Genomic DNA, 19,713 nt, shown 5'->3' with positions numbered 1-19,713 from the left:
ATGTTGGGAATTTGAATGAAAATAAAATTTATTAAAATGTCACACCATTCCTGGTATTTCATCACTACCTCATGGATAAAAGGCAGCAATTAAAGTTTTCAGGATTTCTTTCAAAGATGATTATAAACAATCAGGCTAAGAGGAGGGGCTGAACACTCCTCCACAAAAAAAGGAGACAAGTCATCCTTATCATTCAGTGTCTGTTTATATATACCACTTAGCTTTTCTCTTACAAACTGATAAGACTGCCTAATAAAAGGGCCCTAAAAGTAGATGTTTCTGTCTTTGCAAAAACGAACTCTTGCCATCTTTTGAGATCTCAGTATTAACAGTATACTGAACCCAGGATGTGAGTGGGCCACAGCCTTTTTCTCCAATAGTAACAAACATTTTATCACTGATTACATTTGCAGTGTATAAGTCCTGTTGATAGCTGACCTTACAACAAAACATCCCCAGGTTCCCTAAACAGGCCAATTTTCTTTTAAAATTTTCTTTGCATGCATTAATTATCCTATTCTCCAGGGCAAATGCAATTCTCATTTTCTTGCAACTAATTTTAGCTTGGCAGAATGAAGAAGGTGCCTTATTTTTGTTGTTACTGTTGTTTCAGGGTTTGTTTTTAACCCACATTTTTGAAGGTAAATACTCTCAGACATATATTATGTGATTAGAAATTGCTTGGTATTCTAAGCTTACAGTAAATATTTACATGTAATTATGTAGGAAAAAATTTCCCATTTACTTTTGCTTCTCTGAATGATACTTCTGGTAGTGTAATTTGCTTTGATATCGTCAAAGCCCTAAAGAAAGAAATACTAGCTAGCTGATATTCACTATCATCCACAGATGTGTTCAAGAAAACAGTCAAAAGCTGTCTTTTTTGTTCAAAAAATCTCAAAATCAAATCCAGTACATATGTAAAAAATATTTTTCCATTATAGTAGTTTCATGTTGGTCCTTCTGAAGTGCTTGGTACTGAACATAGGGCCTTGTGCAAATGCCAAGCTAGTTCCCCAATTTTATAATAGCTTTTTCAAATAGTTGCTTTTCTTCAAGATCTGTGCGATGTATTCAATCTGCCAAAGTATGATTGTTTTTGCATTAATGCAACTATATCCTTTGGGTCTGACTATAAAACATCTTCAGTAATATTTTTAAATGTTTTTATTCCTGTTTTCATAAAAGATATTATTCTGTGGCTGAAAGAAAAACACAAGGATAAAAGTAGTTCTAAGTAGATTGTTAGAACATATAGTTACTGAAACTTTACAAATAAGGGAGCAATCTATGTGTCTTCCCAAAATTACAGATGTACAATTCCTTCTAAGTGTCAGGTCTGTTAGAATTCTTAAGTCAATTACAACTGCTAGTTGAAAACCTTTTTATTAATATTCCTGAAAAGGTTGACAGGAAACCTTTCTTTGTAATTTGAAGCTTTCCTCAGCCTACCCAATGTAGAGTTATCAGTGTGTGCCATTGTATCCAGCTGAAATCATCCTTTTTGCAATCCATAGATTGATAAGAAATCTACTGTCTGACACAGTCTTTTCTATAGCAAGAGCTCCATGAATGTTTTCTTTTATTTAGTGACAAATTTTAAGGTGTGAAAAATGAAATTCTGAGTGTTATAACACATAGGAAAGACTCACCTTTACTCTCTTTGCAACCAAGACCAAGTATGAAGAGTTTTAAACTCAAGCAGTTTAAGTTTAAAGATAAACTCAACCATACTGAAGACTGTAGCAGAGATTTGAGACTAGAAATTTGTTTATACCAGGACCTTTTGGTACAACGGTAGCATATCTGGCCCCAGAAACTTGGTCATACTAAAAGAAATACAACTTGGTATGCTGAAACATGTCTATCATCCTAGCATATAGGAAACAGAGGCTAGAGCAGCAGGATTCAAGGTCATCCTCAGCTATATTGGGAATTAAAGGCAGGCCAGCCTGGGCTACAGAAGACCTTGTCTTAATCCTCCATATCATAAAATAATGGTTTCTGTATTTGTTGCATATAGAGGGGACTCTTTATCTCATGGAGAAATTTGTGTGACTGAAACACTTAATCCAAATGTTTTAGGTTCTGTTGCTCAATGGTCTTTTCCCTGAATGGAATCTGATTTGTCAGCAAGGAATACCAAGAGTTGTTTGCAAAGAACCACATGACCGTCAGCTAAAGGGCATGTAGCTGACTACTGAAATATTTCTGCTGACAAAGAAGCCATAGAAGCTGTGTGGCAGCAATATAAAATCAAGTAGTTGATAATGAACGGCCATCGATGAACTTTACTTGTACATATTGGGGAGAAGGGACATTGCCAATTTAAAGGCATTTGTGACTGCCTTTCAGCATTTATCAGTTGGTATCAGTGAATTCTGAGATCAGAATCAGCCACAGTTAAAAACCTTAAAAGTATTTGAAGCTTGACAATTAAAACAGTTATCCAGCTGCTTCACTCATCTTTTAGGATTAGATAATAATATCATGTAATTTAGTTCCACACAACCGAGTCACAAATATATGACAATGTGAGCTTAGGGAGAAAGTAGTGTTTTCCCATTTACAAATCTTAGTATTCCCATCTGGTATTCTGGAAGGGAAGATATACAAAGAGATGAATATAGTGCACTGCCATCTGGTACTTACTACCAGTAACAACTGGGTATCACGCCCATTTGAGGTGTGTATTCATAGAATAGAATCCAGGAAATTCAGAGTACTTTAATTTACAAAGTAGTACAACTCCTTTTATATTGTTGTTGGCTGATGGCTCTGTGCAGACCTCATATAGAAAAGAGGTAAATTTTGTGGCAAAGTTGTATGACTAGAATAAAGGGAAAACAAGTATCAGTGGAATACTTTGATTTCCTGATTTACAAAATTTCAGATGTGAAAAATATTATGAAAATGTTGGTAAACTTGAAGTATTTGTGCAATATTTTGTCTAACTCAATTATATAAATTTATTATATAGTAAAATGTTAATTGTTAATACTTATCATTTGCAGTATACAAGAACTGAGAATAAAACTGTCTTTTATAAAGTACTATTTTTGTATACTTAATAGTTTTGGCTTTTTGTTGGTTAATCTACTTTCCAGAGTATTTTCACCTCTCCCCAGTTTTAGGGTTAGACAGAAGAATACCAATAACTTACAATTACATCCTAGTAATCATTTCAATTTCTCGTCGTAACCTTAGGTCAAATTTTCATAGGAGTTGAAAATAAATCCCAGGATTCATCTAGGTTAAACATATATTTTAGGTTTGTTTTTAATTTCCAGCCAACTTTCCTGAGTAAAAATGTATACGAATGATAAGAAAATGAAAGAAGAATAAAGATGTAATGGCTACAAAAATAAGAATAATCAAGCTTTAATAACATAGTAATGTTGAAATACGTTTATTTTTGTGTCTCTGGTTAAAATTATTACTAAGAATAAGCAGAAATATCTTTCAGAAATCAGATATAATAGATTTCATGGATGAGTTGCTTAAAATTAAATATAATTTTTCTAGTATTTTATATAAGATTAAAAATCCATTTCAAGTATTTTTACATTTTACATGCATTGTTTTTATTGTAGCCGTTATATCTTGTTCTTCCTTCACAGCATATGCCTGTTTTAACAATGTGTTTTCCAGTTGAAGATTATTGGGGAAATACAGTTATCTTGAAATGCACACCTGTGAGGCAAACAACAGACTACATCATATCCCCCACCCCTAATCACAAACTGTCTGAGGCATTTTTCTCTGATAAAGAAGACACACTGAATGAGGTATCATCAGGATCCGGTGAGGCATGACTGAAATCCATCTCTTCCAATTCAGGAGGTAAATCTGACAGCAGTGCCTTATCAGAAAAAAAACAAACAATTGTTTTAGATTGGTATGTAGACAGATTTTCTTTCTAATTTTATGTTAATAGCTATAATTTTCTTTTTAATTTACTCTTACGCATTTAATGAAAGAAACATTTCTTTTTAAGGATATTACACAATTTCTTATCTAAAACAGAAAGTTTTCATATAATGCTAGGAAAAAAACAATATTAGATTCCAAGTATGTGGATTAGTTAGAGTAAAATCTTATACAAAGGGGAAATAAAGAGAAAAGTGAGTATTTATTCCGATGAGACAGGTAGTATTTAGGGTGGCATGGTTGTAGTTATAAGCAACGGTTCCAAACCAAGGATTTTTATCCAAGGGTTTTTAAGTGGCTGAGATAAATGGTTTCCAGACTAGTTTTTTTTTTTTTTGTGTGTGTGTGTGTGTGTGTGTTCACTGCTCACTGTTAAAGAACTTTAAAATTTCATTTTTCAATTAAAATAGTCATGCTTAGCTATATTACCCTTTAAAGAAACCCACATTTCAACAAAGACCTATTTTGTTATTTGTTAAAAGAATAAATTTAACAGTTGGGGAGAAATTCTTCTGTTTTACTTTACATAAAAGTTTAACAATTTGAAAAGACTTCTTGGGTTTTTTTGTTTCCTTTCCTTAGACTATGTCCATACAGGTGGCTAAGCTGCTAGTAGGGCCTGTTCAATATGTGGTTATGGCTATTGTAACAATGTTTCTGCTCACTTCTTTGCTGGAACAATTAGGATATTCTAACATTTCTGAGCCAAGCTTGGCCATGTTCTAATTGTTTCATCTGTATTTGTAGAACACATCTATACTAGAGAAATAAACAATCATGTTTATGTGGGTGACAGTGTTCATGCCCATTTAATCATAAGAAATTGGACATAAAATACCAGAGTCTATCTGGAAAAAAATTCAACAGCATTAATTGTATTGTGGGTTTGGGCAATGTCAGTAAACAAGAACCAAGGCAATAGGAATAAATGAAAGTTGGTCATTACCCAATTAAGGAACAGAAAGACTGGGTATGCTGGGGGAACATATGAAATATAATGTCAAAATAAGATATGAGTCTCAATAAAATAGTGACAACTACACATCCTATAATTTTTGCCTTGTAGCATACAAATAAGAAGGAAACATTTTACGTTTTGTCACGCTATTCGACAAAAAACTAAGTTATATGTGGAGAAAGTTATTTATTTTGGACCACTAAATTACCCATGGTTTCTTGCTGAAACTAAATGCACTTACACATGAACGTAGCATAAAGATACCACATGCTTTCTTAGGTACTAAGCTGCAGTAATATGACACAGGCCATTTTCGTCTGATCCAGTTCAGGTTCAGCAGGACCTTTGAAAATACTGGCTGTTCAGAATGTAAGTAATACATCACCAGATTCAATTCACTCTGCAGTTTTGAATATGCCATATTAAGGATGGAAAGAAAGGGGTTAAAATTAGTGCTCATTGAACATGAGCTTCACATAATGGGAAGTCAAGTGGATTAGAAAATTTCATACAGTAAATTTTAGTGGAAAAACCTGCAAACAAGCATTATTATTTATTTCTTCTTCATTGCACTGCATATATTTGACTGACTAAAATAAGAATAGAATTTAAAATATTCACTAGATGAGGTAGTTTACAACACTATTGATGCATGGATTCCACCTCAAAATTCTTTCAATATCTTAGTAGACTGCAAAATTGGGACATTAGACAAATCTTTGCTAGTGATTAGAACTGCCTTTTTCACAGAGATAGAAGTAAGCACAATTAAATTTCTCTTATTTTCCTATCCCTGGTGTTGCAAATTGAACCCAGGATCTCATTTACTCTGGAAAAAAACACTTAGACAATGACTCACACTTACAGCCTCAATAATTTTTATTATATGTTCCTCATCAGTAACAACTATTTTCGAGGTCTGACCAAGTGCCGTTTTTTCCTAAGAGATCATTAACGCTTTCCCCAAATACACGCTCAGTGTCTAGGCTCTAAGATGTGAATGTAAAATTGATAATCATTCTTATCCTCCTTGCAGAGTGGAGAAATTGAAGTTTAAGAAAGGCAATCGATCTGGCTACGATCACACAGTGAATTATCAGGGGAAGAAAGACTATAACTAATGACTTAGAGCAATGTTGGCAACATTATCTGGATGTTAAAATGGCTATTATTGATTTAAAAAAGACAACCTTTAGGTAATCTAATGCTTCAGTCAGAAAGTACCATATATATTTTTTAAACCCTGGACTTCTTTATACTGGCAAAATAGTCCATAGATTGCTGATCTTATTCAACTTATCCATGTCAAGATTAATGAAAGAAATACTGTATTTTTTAAATAAGAAAGTAATGCCAAATGTTTCTATTTTGCTAGGTAGAATAGAACATATTCCCAGAAATAAACTTCTGAATGTTTCAAGGCTTAAAAAATCACTAGTTTAAGATATAACCTGGATTACTTTTATAAATCACTACTAGTATCATACATGTAATTATATGTATAATTCATTAGTTTTCTGTTTTAGAGACAGAGTCCAGGCTGTACGCATGACCTTCCTGCCTCAAATTTCCAAGTGATGACAAGTGTGTGTCACCACCATATCGAGTGTCTTTTATGCTTGGAGAATATATTTTGAAAATCATTATACTCAGTCTTGAGTATGAAAAAAAATCATAGTTCCTATTTAAGCTGCCAATTCTATAGGCTGTGGCATTTAGTATAATTTTTGTTTCATTTTCTATTTTGGCCCACATTGTGTTCATATCTTATTTCAGTAGTCTTTTATCAGAAGAAAACTAGAAAAGGAAAAGCAAAATGCATGATACTTTTCTTATTTTATAGTAATCTTTGGGAAAGAACCAAAGCAATCTGAGGTTAGAACTAGATATTCAGTCTGTGAGCTACTCTCAGATGTCAAGAAACAAAGACATTGACTAGTTAACTAGTTATGGAACAGAATCCAAAATTGATATAAGATTTTTCAGACAAGAAAAACATTCTAATTTAGCCTAAAGTTGGAGCCGTGTGTGTGTGTGTGTGTGTGTGTGTGTGTGTGTGTGTGTGTGTGTGTGTGTGTGTATGTGTGTGTATTGTGTGTCCTACACTCATTTGAATTCTGTGGTACCACTGGCATTGTGCTCAATACTATTGCTCTTATTCACTTAAAAATCTGTATTTCAGAGTCTTATAAATCAAACATATCGTAATTCTGCTGTGCTTTATTTGCTTGTTTGTTTAAGGTAAGTTCTTGGCCAAGGCTGAATTCAAACTCACAACAGTTTTACTATCTAAGCTTCCCTAGTGCTGGAGTGATGGCATAAGCCACCATGCCTGGCTTATAAAAACATTTTCGTATGCCTTGAAATGTACAAACCATGTATAAAGAAGCAATGCACTTAAATAAAGCTATCCAAGGCAACTAAAGCCTTTTGTATTGTGATCTCCATGTATGGTCAAAGCTGAAATAGTAAAATTCATGAATGTGGACAAACAATATCCATGAGGGGACTCTCCTAGTTGGACTTTGTGGTTCAGTATATCAGTTCAACATACAAAGACTTCTTTCTTTGAAGGAAAGGAGAATTATGGGATGCTCAGACATTAACGTTTTCCCTGGAAATGTCTGGGATGGGCTACATATGCACAACCTTCTTGGAGTATAAGACATCAGTGATTTTAGTTTTGATAATTTTGGCTGAATAAAATCTTCCAAGACTATTTACTAGATTATAGTTTACCTGCATCTCATACTTCTCACATATAACTTTTCTGATAAGGAGTTAGCACGGTGGTAAATAACTTAGCAGCAAATTTGACATCATTTAGTGTTAAATGTAATACGTTATATTATTAGGCTTAAGTCAATATATATATATATATATGTATATGTATATGTATATGTATATGTATATGTATATGTATATGTATATGTATATGTATATGTATATGTACGGTTTTTCTTCAGACTATATGTTTAAATAAAAAACCTGAAGGTCAAATGCTATTTGGAAGGAATCTGTAAACAAATATCCATAGCAAAAAACAAAAGGCATTTCAGTTTTGGAGTGGAGGCCTCAAAACATTTTTGACTTACATTGCAAAATGTGATACACTATGGTCACAAAGAATTGCACAAAGTAATTTCATGCTTACTTAGTGAGGAGCAACATGTCATAGAACAGACTGTCCAGACATTTGTGAGCTCTAGCAGCTGCTAGTGGATAAATAAATGCCCGCATTTTTCATTCAGAAAAAGTTCCCCAAACATGATATCTAGTTATGGGTTGGGATAGCTCCATCTCTACAAAATTCTTGAGGAATTTCTTTAAAATTTGGTTTTCTCTACTTAAAGGGTATCCTGAAATTAAGAAAATATTCTGATCATTTTGACTTTGTACTCTAGTATCAAACAAACAAACAAAAAACCTCTGAACACCTAGTCTTAAGAAAACTATGTTTAAAAAGATTATAAAATAACCATTTGCTCCATGAAATTCTAAGCCAGAATGGAGAATACAGATGAAGAGATATGAAGAATCCAAATATGACATGTCATTTTTCAACTTGACACATTGTGGCTTACTGGTCTCTCATGAGACTTACCTGCTGTTGTTCCTTATCATCAGCTTTCATAGCCAGAATCAGATTTCTAACAAAAGTCTGGAGCTTAAAGTACTTTTGTTTTTGAATCTCTAGCTCATTTTCAATGAATCTGACTTCTTCATTCTAATGGAGAAAACATCAAACAATAAAATTACCCCATGTAAACTCAAACCTGTATATTTGATGAAGAATAAAACTAAAATCAATCAGAGTATAGAAACAATAAAGAACATACAATTTTAACCATAAAGGAATATAAAACACGGAAAGAAGTCATCCTGGTATTCAAAGGCTGTCTTTTAAACAAATCATCAATTGTAAATAATTTGCAAATAGATTCCAGGAAGAGAGAAAAAGAAGAAATACTTATCTTCTTGGAGCAATGTTCCTATATCAAGCTTAATTAGCATTTGTATTAGAATTAAGAATAGAGTTCAGTTAACCCCAAGAGCAATAGAAAATGCAATAATATTCAGTGCATTATTTACAAAGTCAAATTCTAAAATCCAAAACAGTTATTTTGTACCAAGTAGGGACTGAAATTATTAAAATTTTATGTATGCATTCAACTAAATATAAAATCTAAAATAATAAAACCTCTACAGGAAAATGGGAGGTGGAAGCAAGAGGGTCAGGAGTTCAAGTCCAACCTTGACCATATAGTGGGTTTGAGGCTACATGGAAACTTTGTCTGTTGTGGAATAATCCTTTTGTATACTGTGACTACATGTCACTGTGATTGGTTTAATAAAGAAGCTGACAGGTCAACAGCTGAATAGGATAAAGTTAGGCATGAGAGCCAACCTGAGAATGATGGGAAGAAGAAGGGCAAAGTCAGCGCAGTTGGCAGGAGAAGCAAAAGGAGCAAGACATGCTGGTAAAGCCACAAGCCATGTGGCAATACATACATTAATAGAAATGGGTTAATTTAAGTTGTAAGAGATAGCAATAAGCTTGAGCTGTCTGCCAAGCATTTATAAATAACAGTAAGTCTCCATGTTGGTTATTTGGGAACTGGCAGGCAGGAAAGAAAAGTCTGCCCATATCTGTCTCAAATAAAACAACAAAACAAAAACAAACAAACAAAGGATTAAAGGGATAAATACAAACTTAATCTAAAAAAGTTAAAATACAAACCACACACTGAAAGAAAATACTCTAATTCATGTAAAAGGAAAAAAGGTATTGAAATTTAGAAATTTTAAAACTAGCAATATACTAAAATGTGGGGGAAGATATTCAAGTAGACATTTTGTGAAAAAAGTTATACATTCAAAAGATAGGTAACATAATTTTCACTAAGGAATTCAAATGAAAACCAGAGTGATACTACTACCAACTTGCTACAATGACTAATGTTAAAGAGATTGACAAGATAAAGTTGCTAATAAGAATATGGAGCAACTAAAAGTCTCATACAATGCTAGTGGGAATGTCAAATAATAAGGGGACTTTCAAAAACATTTTGACTGTCATAAAATTCAGCATGTTCTTTCTTAGTAACCATATTTTTAGTTATTTACTTAAGAACAATGAAAAGACACAAATTTTCTTCACAACTTCATTCATAATAGCACCCAAATGCAACTAGTTACAGATTATTGTGGTTTGAATGTGAAATGCCTGCCGCAGGCTCCTGTTTGAATACTTGGTGTCTGTCTTGTGGTGCTATTCTGGAAGGTTGTGAAACCTTTATGAGATAGAGCTGCTAAGAGATGTGAGTCACTGGAGGCTGGTCTTGATGTGTCATAGCTTCCTGTCTTCTGTCTGCTTGTGGATAGTAGATACAATGTGAAAAAGCCCCTCACATTTCTGCCCTCATGTCTTCCCTACCATAATAGGCTGTATTCCTTTGAACTTGGAAGGGTCCAGAACAAAACCTTCCCTTTAATTGCTTCTTGTCTGGTATTTGATTACAGCAATGAGAAAAGTAATTAATCCACAAATGAATAAACAATTTGTTAAATTCATTAAATTTAAGAGGTGAATTTCACTGTATGGACTTTTTTGCTGTTTGGAAGTTATGTAATATAGTACACTGATTAAACAAAAGCATACATAATACCTCAAATAATAATAACATTAATAAAATTTAAGATGGACATTGTGGAATACTCCTATTAATCCCGGCACTAAAGAGTTTTCAAACTTGGGATACAGACTGAGACCCTGGCTCAAATCCCAACCAAACAAAAGAAACATCTTTTTTTTTCATCTAACAGAAGCTTTGCACCATTTGGCCATCAATCATCTCCCAGTCCTCTCACCACGCAGCCTTGGGTGGCTACCATTCTCAATTGTTTTAGATTCCAAATATAAGTAAGAAAATGTCATACTTTCTGTACCTGGCTTATTTCACTTAGCATAATTTATGTTCTGAAATTTAATTCATGCTTTCACAAATGGCAAATAATTACTTATGTTTAATAGCATATGCGGTGAATATTGTAAATGATGTGCAAAATTTAAAGTTCTTACCATAGAAAATAAGTCATTGAAGTGATGGACATGTTAATTAGCTTGATTTAATTATTTTACATTGTATTCATAAATCATACCATAACCTTTTACCTCATGAATATATAAAGCTATAATTTGCCAATTTACAATTAAAATATAATTTATGAAAAAATAAAAATCAATAAAAAAAACAAATTATCAATCACCCTCCTTGACAAAAACTGCAGAAGTAGAGAGAATATTCTTTTTGGCTGGAGACCTGGTCTCAAAGTACAGCAGTTCTTTAAGCAGCATTTGTTCAAAGAGCTTCCTAAAAACATATTAAAATTAGTTGATTGTATGGGTGTTTTGGAGTTTCAGTCAAGTGGATGTTGTGGTATTAATCACATCCAATCTGTGAACATGTTTACTATATCACGTATTAGCTCAGTTCAAATCTTAATTTATGTGATGAGACTGCTTCCTTCCAGACCACTTAATAAGTGAAACATCTGGCCAAGCTAAAATTCTATTCAGTCACTACACAACTAAGTTAAAAGTAAGCATTCTAAAGAAATTCAACATGTTTCTATCATGATAGGGTTTTTATACTTGTAAACCTTTGTTTTCATTAGAGTCATGGTCAGAGAAATTGTATTTGTAAAATGTTGACCAGAAAATGATTTTTGCCTGTTTTGTATGTTTCATATTTGATGCACATGTACGTGGTATATGTGTGGTTATGTGTGTGCACAAACCCGTATGTGGGTCTCTCTCTCTCTCTCTCTCTCTCTCTCTCTCTCTCTCTCTCTCTCTCTCTCTCTTCTCTCTCTCTCTCTCTCTCTCTCCCCCCGTGTGTGTGTGTGTGTGTGTGTGTGTGTGTGTGTGTGTGTGTGTGTGTGTGTGTGTAAGTCAGAGGTGGATATCAGGTATTTTCTCTAGTTGCTTTCCAAACTATTTTTTTAAACATGGTCTCTCACTGAAGCTGAAGCCCACTGTTTGAGCTAGGCCCAGTTAGCCCTTTGTCTCTGCCTTTGCAGCACTGACTGGGTTTACAAGTATGTATCAGAGGCTAGGCTTTTCACATGGGTGCTGTGAATCCAAACTCAGCAAGCACTTTACCCATTCAGTTATCTCCCCAGTCCTTGTTTTGCTTTTGTTGTTGTTGAGGTTTTTGAATTATTACTTTTCTTTTTCGTTTTCTTCGAGACAGAGTCTCATATAGCTAGGCTATCCTTGAACTTGCCCTGCAAGGGCACCCTTGAACTTCTGATCCTTCTCCCTCCACTTCTCTGGGTTTGCAGGTGTGTACCAGCATACTAGGCTGAAAGTCATTTGAATACAGGCAGTATCTATCATTTAATGGTGACTCATTTGCATTCACAGTCTGCCTGAGTTGTACTCATAGTCCATCAGAAAACATTTTAAAAACATTAGTTTATATTTGCAAAAATCACGAAAGCACCTTTTTGTATGAAGATCTCTAATTTTTCATGCAAATATTTCCCTTCTTTGGTACTTATGAAATGTTTGAAAAGCATAAACAGCTTTAAGATAATTTAATATTGCAGACATTTTCTTCTCAGAAATGCTTTTTTTTTTTGCAAGCCTATTAAATGCTTCCTAGATAACAAGCAGTAATTTATGTGTGCTTCAGAGGTTTTCCTAAGTAAATGGACTACTTGGGAAAGCAACTAGTAAGACAATGGCAGTCACTGAGCTTTATGAAACAAGGTCTAGTTTAGTTTTGTTAAAAAACCTTCCCCACATTCCCAGCAAATGGTTTTTATTTTTGCAAGATGCTTGCTGTGAGACACAAGGTTGCAAATATGCCAGAGCTTTGATCTCTGGGAAGGCTATTAATGGTTACCATGCCTGATGTCCTATTTTATGATATAGTTACTCATGCCACAGGTATTGTGTTCATCTACTTTCCTCCTAAGGATTTGGGATTAGTCAGAACTCCCAGAAATATGGGTTTCTAATGAGGGATCTCAATCAGGAATGCTATCACATCTAAACTTTATAATAGTAAAATGCATTTTAGAGAATAGTCTTTTAGTTTGCTATAATAAATCCCAAGTACAGAAGATGAATTCAATGTGGGAAAGTTTAAAAATGCTGTAGCTTCTAATACTAATTAAATTATACAAATAAACACTTGGGAAACTGTTAAAATTATTTCCAGAGACAAATTGATTTGTTCAATTACTTTCTAAGCAACTGCTTACTAAACATCTATGTGCCAGGCTCCCCATCCAAGTAACACATAGGTGATTAAAATATGTTTCTACCTTCAAGAAACTTATTATGACTATACTTAAGAAATGCAATAAAGTAACTTTCACCCCTAAATAAGGAACACTGGTGTTTCTATTTAAATAGAGTACAGCAACTTTCTTCAAGGTATTAAATTTCTTAACTGGTATATTCTATATCAATGCTCAAAATATGCAATGGCAACTCCAGGTACGAAGTTCATAGACAGTAAATGGAAGCATTTTAAAATAATGTGTAAATAAATACATTTTCTCTATATATGTGCACAAATTTGAGGATTCAAGGAAAGAAATTTAAATGTGATCGAGATGATTATAAAGAATGTCCCTAATGATCTATTATGGCATTCCTTGTTCCCACAATATTTCCCACAATGGAAGACACTGGGTTACAAAAATATCCATTAAAGTTCAATGCAAACATTCACTGACATTTCTGCGCTGGCTACTATGCTCTTCCTTCCCTGGTCTTTAGCTGCAAACCTTCTCAAGTGGACTGGCACAGAGAAGGGGAGAGGTCTTGGAAAGAATCCTCTAAGTCTTGAGCCCAACCCTATTTGACCTGTTCAGGAGTGCTAAGTGGAGCACACTTAACAGCTGTGCAATCCAGTCCTCTCGCCTGGACTTTCCATAGCCTGTGCCAAGTAGTGACCTGGTCTGCAGAGTCATTTTAATCCTGAACTCAGTATTTAGAAGTATTATATGACCATGGAGAAGTTATTAGCATGATCTCTTCTAACTGAAACCCAGAAACTTTATAATTCAGCTGGTTGGAATAGTTTATTTTTATTAAAATGTATTCATTTTAATGAATTATACATTATAAATTCTAGGCTGGCCTTGAAATAAGGGAGGTCCTCCTGCCTCAGCCTTGTGAGTGCTGGGATTCCAAGTGTAACCTACCCTATCTAGCTGTAAAAACTATAGACTTTTATTGTGCTCTTTGACCACTAAGAAATAAATCTCAAAAGACAATTTCCCCTTGTGTTTTAACAAAATATTTTAAAACTTGATGTGTTGTGAACGTTAGGAAAACAATATGTACAATGGTCTAAAATTCAGTTACACTATTCTGAAACTGAAAGGACTGTTTGAGAAAGGTGACAGCTGTTTTCTAATTAAATGGCAGTCTTTGTTACTATCATAAGCTTTAAATTCTGATTATCCTCCACAAAAAGAATATTTGTATTTAGAAGAAAGCACTGTGTGCCAAAATTTCAGAAAGCCCAAAGTATCCTAGCTAGATGTGCTGCTGAGTGACAAGGAGGAGAACACTGGTACATCTGTGCAAGAAACATATTGACAAACAGACTGATAGCTTATGTCAAAACTGAGTAAACACAAAATTATGCATGACACACTACCAAAGGATGCCTTCCAATTTAGTAACAAGTGACATTAAGAAAAGGTCATCTCTATTCATATTCATCCTATATTTTCATTGGGAATTGTTTTCCAAATTTTCATAAAACAGTATCAGGTATAGTTTTAAAGACAGTCTTAGAAGAAACTGCAACCCAATAAACAATTAGCAAGGGATACTAGAAAAGAAATTCTCCCATTTACTAACACTTTTATGTTACTGTTGTGTTTATTTTGTTTGAGACAGTGTCTTTCAATGTTGTCCAGTCTGGCTTCAAATTCCTGAAATAAAGTGATGGTCCTGCCCCATCCCCACACATATCTGGGACTCCATGTACATACTGCCACCATTAGCAGCTTTACCATAAATTCTACATTAATTGCCACGATGTGTTGTTCCCACTTGCTGAACACCAACAATGCCAATTTTTGAGCCAGTAAACGCTTTGTTTAAAACCATAATGGCCCTCCAAACCAGCAATATTAAAATGCTCAACATTTTGACTAATTTTCAAGTTGCCTGAGATAATCAGTACAGAGGCCCAGTCTGCTTAGTCTATCAGACGGGATAGTCAGAGGCACTATAAATCTTTTCCACTCAATAACTTCCCTTAATGAATTTAGAACTTGAAATTACTTTTACCTTATACTCCAGGAGAGAATTCACTTGTTCTACCTCAGAATTGCTTATCATGTCACTTTCTTCATCATCGATAATTTCTATTTTCTGTAACATAAGCAGAGAAACTTTATAAATATATATGAGGTCAGTACACACAATGTGTACAACACACCTATTTAATATTTAGTTTTGGTGATAGAGTGATCTAGGTTATCTGTATTAAACCTTGATAATTGGCTCCTCAGTGTCACCCCTTATGTCTTTAATTGGTGATTGATAGTGCCCTTCATTGATAAGGAACTAGCTTTTAATCTCTCTCTCTCTCTCTCTCTCTCTCTCTCTCTCTCTCTCTTGCTCTCTCTCTCTCTCTCTCTCTTCTCTCTCCCTCCCTCCCTCCCTTCTCTCTCTCACACAAACACATTAGGAAGGAGTTCCTTTTCTGCTTCAACATGACTCTTCCTTCTAATGAAATGTTAACATATAGCATGCGTCCCAGAGGAAAATGAAATGTCTACAAATTCATGTATTTAATGTGCTCCATTAGCTAGACAATTGAAAGCAGACATCTATGATATAATGATGAAAATTGCATGGGGATTTGTTTTCTTCATTGGCCAGTAACACAGAGAGAAAAAAGAGGACAGAGAAACAGAGAGAGGTTCCCTTAGCTTCAGTATTGAGGCACTGCAAAGCTTGTGCTGTATCTTGTGCACTGCAGATAATAAGTAAATATCTGTCAAAAGGTAAACAATACATCTCAGTGCTGATGAAAAGAATGACCAATAAGCTCCAGTCGGGAAGATGAAACAAAATGTTTAGTCAGAAAGTTGTTTTATGTATTCACTCATATGTGAATTTTAGACATAGAGTAAAGGATTACCAGCCAACAATCCACACTGACAAAGAAGCTAATAAACAAGGAGGACCCTAAGAGAGACAAACATGGTCCCCTGGAGAAGGGGAAAGGCTTAAGATGTCCTGACCAAATTGGGAGCACAAGAAGGGGGGGGAACTAGGAGAATGAGAAGGGTAGAAGAGGAGAGATGCAAAGGACATGAGGGAGCAGAAAGGTTGAGTCAGGGGTAGAATAGATGATAACAAGAATGGAGATACCATAATAGAGAGAGAGACATTTTTGGTTTACAGAGAAATCAAGCACTAGGAAAATGTCTGGAGATCTACAAAGATGACACTAGCTAACAATCTAAGCAACAGAGGAGAGGCTACCTTAAATGCCCTCCCCTGATAATGAGATTGATACTAACTTATATGCCATCGTATAGCCTTCATCCAGCAGCTGGTGGAAGTAGAAGCAGACACCCACAACTAATCACTGAACTGAACTGTAACCCAAATGCAGAGAAGGACCAGTGAAGAGCAAATTGGTCCAGACCAGGCTGGTGAAACCCACAGAAACAGCTGACCTGAACAACAGAGAGCTCTTGGTCCCCAGACTGACAGCTGGGATACCAGCATGGGACTGACCCCAGGAACGTGGGTTTCAATGAGGAGACCTCAAAAGTCTACGGGACCTCCTATAGTAAGTAGTTCAGTACTTATCCCTAGCATAGGTGTGGACTTTGGGAGCCATTCCACATAGAAGGATACTCCTTGAACCAAGACATACGGGGGTGGGTCTAGGCCCTATCCCACAGGATACAATAGACTCTGATGACACCCTATGGAAGGCCTCACCATCCAGGGGAAGCAGAAAGGATATGTGATAGATAGGGTTTTACTTGGGGGGTGGGGGGTGGTAGAGGAGGACCGGAGGGAGAAGGGAACTGAGATTTTCATGTAAAAGAATCCTGTTTCTAATTAAAATAAAAAAGTTCAAAAAAAAAAAAAGAAAAAGAAAGAGAGAAAGAAAGACAAACAATTAAATCAGCTTAAATATTTTCATTTGCATGTAAAAATGTAGTTAGGGGGACACAAGCTGCACCTTAAAATATTTAAACACTTCCAACCAAAAGCAAAATTTCAAAAGGGAGAAGACAAACCAGATTTAGTCAGTAGACAGTCTTTTAAGAACATTAATACCAGTATGTCATAGGCAGAATACGAAATTAGACTGTTTACCCAGGTATTAAAATATGTATGGTAATTTAATGATTATATATAATGATAAAATATCTGGTAAAAAGTCATACACAAGCCTAGAATCGCCATACTTGCTATACTGCCTCTGAGGATATGATACCATCACAGGGTTTCTGACCTGCAGTCTGTCTGTGAGTCAGAGCGACAGCTGCAGTAAAACTGCCTTCTCCCACTGCACGGAGATGAGTCTAATGTTTTGTTTTCTATTATAATCAGTGTAAACTTGAGTCTTAATCATTTATCAGCTCTTTCTAGACTTTACGCTTCATACTTCTTGTTCTAAGGTTTTTAGATTTTCGACCTGTTTGGACAAGTTCTGGGGAAATGGAACTAGGCATTTAAGAAAAGGAGGCAGCAACCGCCACTGTATAGATTTGTGCATATAAATAGGTCTTATACGTCTCTGTAATTTGTCATCCATGAATAATTGGGGGCACTCAAAAGTTACAGGCAGAGGAGATCAACCTTTGAAAGTTTGAAGTTTGTCTCTGAAAATCAATTGTTCTTGAAAAATTAGGTGCCGAAGTGACTGTGAGTCATGCCCTGCCACAACTTCATTTATTATTTTCAGTTGTCTGCTACTGGGGAGATTTGATGTAGAGAAATTCAGGCTAAAAATGAACATGTCTTTGGGGGAAATACTTTAATTGTAAATAATTGCTTATTATATACTATAACTGAAATATGAGATATTTGGTGAAATTTAAAATGTTAGGTGAGTTCACCATGGAAAACAATGATTATTATCCATTTGATAAAAAAAATGACTGCCTTAAACTCAAACCTAAGTTTTCAATATGCCTGTTGAATTCAGTGTTTAGAAGAATCAAACATGAATTTAAGCCAGGACTAAAGATCAATGAAATGCAACCCTAAACTCTATTTTACATGGGGAAAACAATGATAATACTGCTGACATTTAACAAATATGAGCCCAAGTATATATTTTATGTGCTCCCCTTTTAATAAGTGGTGTTCAGAATTATAGGGTCAAGGAAATAATGTTTGTGATAGAAGCCAGAGTATATTATGACATCACAGCTACTGTGGAACAGAAAAATACATTATAAGGGCTGTTTTAATGAAAATCATGCATAGAATAATGATTTAAAAGCAAAAATGAAAATATTATGGAATTTCCCTTTGTGTCTGACTTTGTTTAATTCTATCCTGATTTCTGTATCACTTTGTGGGACCAAAATATAAACAAATTCTGCTAAAACAGCTGCTAAGAGAACATCACTATATGTTTACATTTTTACAAAACCCAGTTTAATCCACACATAGCCTGCCCCTGCTGCTATTCAAATTCTTAAAATACTGTCTTTCTTTCTTTGCTGTGATTTTGAAGGCAATTAACAGAGTCCAATTTAACCAGGGAAAAGGAAAGTTTCCAAATACAGTATAGAGAGGTATGGTCTAAACAGAGAAACCCTTGGATGCAAGCATTTGTACTAACAAAGGCTCCTTCATGATCTCCAGCTAAACTTCATTTCAGTTCTGCCATCTGTCAAATGAAATGAATCTTGCTCCCTTCTCAGTGTGTTGAAGAAAAATAACTTGTTATATATAAAACATGTCATATTTGAACTAGGTATTAGCTTTTTATACTTGGAAATCTTCTGAAGTTTAAAAAAAGAGGAAGTGTTTAAATTTTACTTTTTGAGCACTAAAAGACATATTAAATTCATAGGGGAAAGTTCTGCTAAATTTACAGAATAAAACAAGACTTTATTCTGACAATACAGATGCTGTCATTAACTGGCAAGATGTCCTTAAAATCCGTCCTGTAATGAGGAAAGAATTTCAAACTACATACCACATTATCTGCGGATACTGCCTGGTGATCTTCATCTTTGTGTGTCCTGGTCTCATTTGCGATGACTTCACTGGGCTCCTCTATAGGAAGAAAAGTGAAGATTTCATATCTTATATCAACAACTGTACTGTACTTTAAAAATAATACTTCAATAATGTCTCTTTTTCCAAAAACATACACATGGTAAATCTATGACAAATGTGCTTTGTTATGAATTTTATTCATTTGTATCTTAGTCATATATATTTTAGTTAGTTATGTGGATGGATAGAAATCCAAGGATTATCATCACTGTGCTAGAAACGATGCGAGAAAACTGTGTTTTCAACATTGGATAAATAAATACAGAAGTCATTTATATACTATAAAGCTGCTAAAAATGAAGTAAAGTGAGCTACTTTCAAGTGAAAAAACTGAAAGTGATAAAAGCTATGATGTAGGTTCACATAATTTTATATATGGAAAAGAAAACATACATTTTTAATGAAAAAAAGGGTGACACCATTTGTGCTCAAGTGTTTCCATTATTATCCTTGGATAGAAGTATATGTAACTATAAATTACTTTAACTTTAATTTTAATTTTTAAAATTTTGTTTAG

The 19,713-nt window shown here is 34.5% G+C and overlaps 1 protein-coding gene across 1 annotated transcript in view; it reads right to left on the bottom strand.

Moving 5' to 3' along the window:
* Nucleotides 1–3,599: 3,599 nt before the first annotated feature.
* Hdx (highly divergent homeobox) overlaps nucleotides 3,600–19,713 on the bottom strand; it is a 112,989-nt gene continuing 96,875 nt past the window's right edge. Inside the window, exons 6-9 of the mRNA XM_027432867.2 lie at nucleotides 19,114–19,193; nucleotides 15,216–15,299; nucleotides 8,493–8,615; nucleotides 3,600–3,862 (exon numbers count right to left, since the gene is read on the bottom strand). Of these exons, the coding sequence (XP_027288668.2) occupies nucleotides 3,737–3,862; nucleotides 8,493–8,615; nucleotides 15,216–15,299; nucleotides 19,114–19,193 (413 nt within the window). The 3' untranslated portion in view covers nucleotides 3,600–3,736. The remainder of the gene's footprint in view (nucleotides 3,863–8,492; nucleotides 8,616–15,215; nucleotides 15,300–19,113; nucleotides 19,194–19,713) is intronic.

The sequence above is a fragment of the Cricetulus griseus genome, chromosome X, assembly GCF_003668045.3.
Source record: "Cricetulus griseus strain 17A/GY chromosome X, alternate assembly CriGri-PICRH-1.0, whole genome shotgun sequence".
Lineage (NCBI taxonomy): Eukaryota > Metazoa > Chordata > Mammalia > Rodentia > Cricetidae > Cricetulus > Cricetulus griseus.
This window is presented reverse-complemented; position numbering and strand designations above follow the sequence as displayed.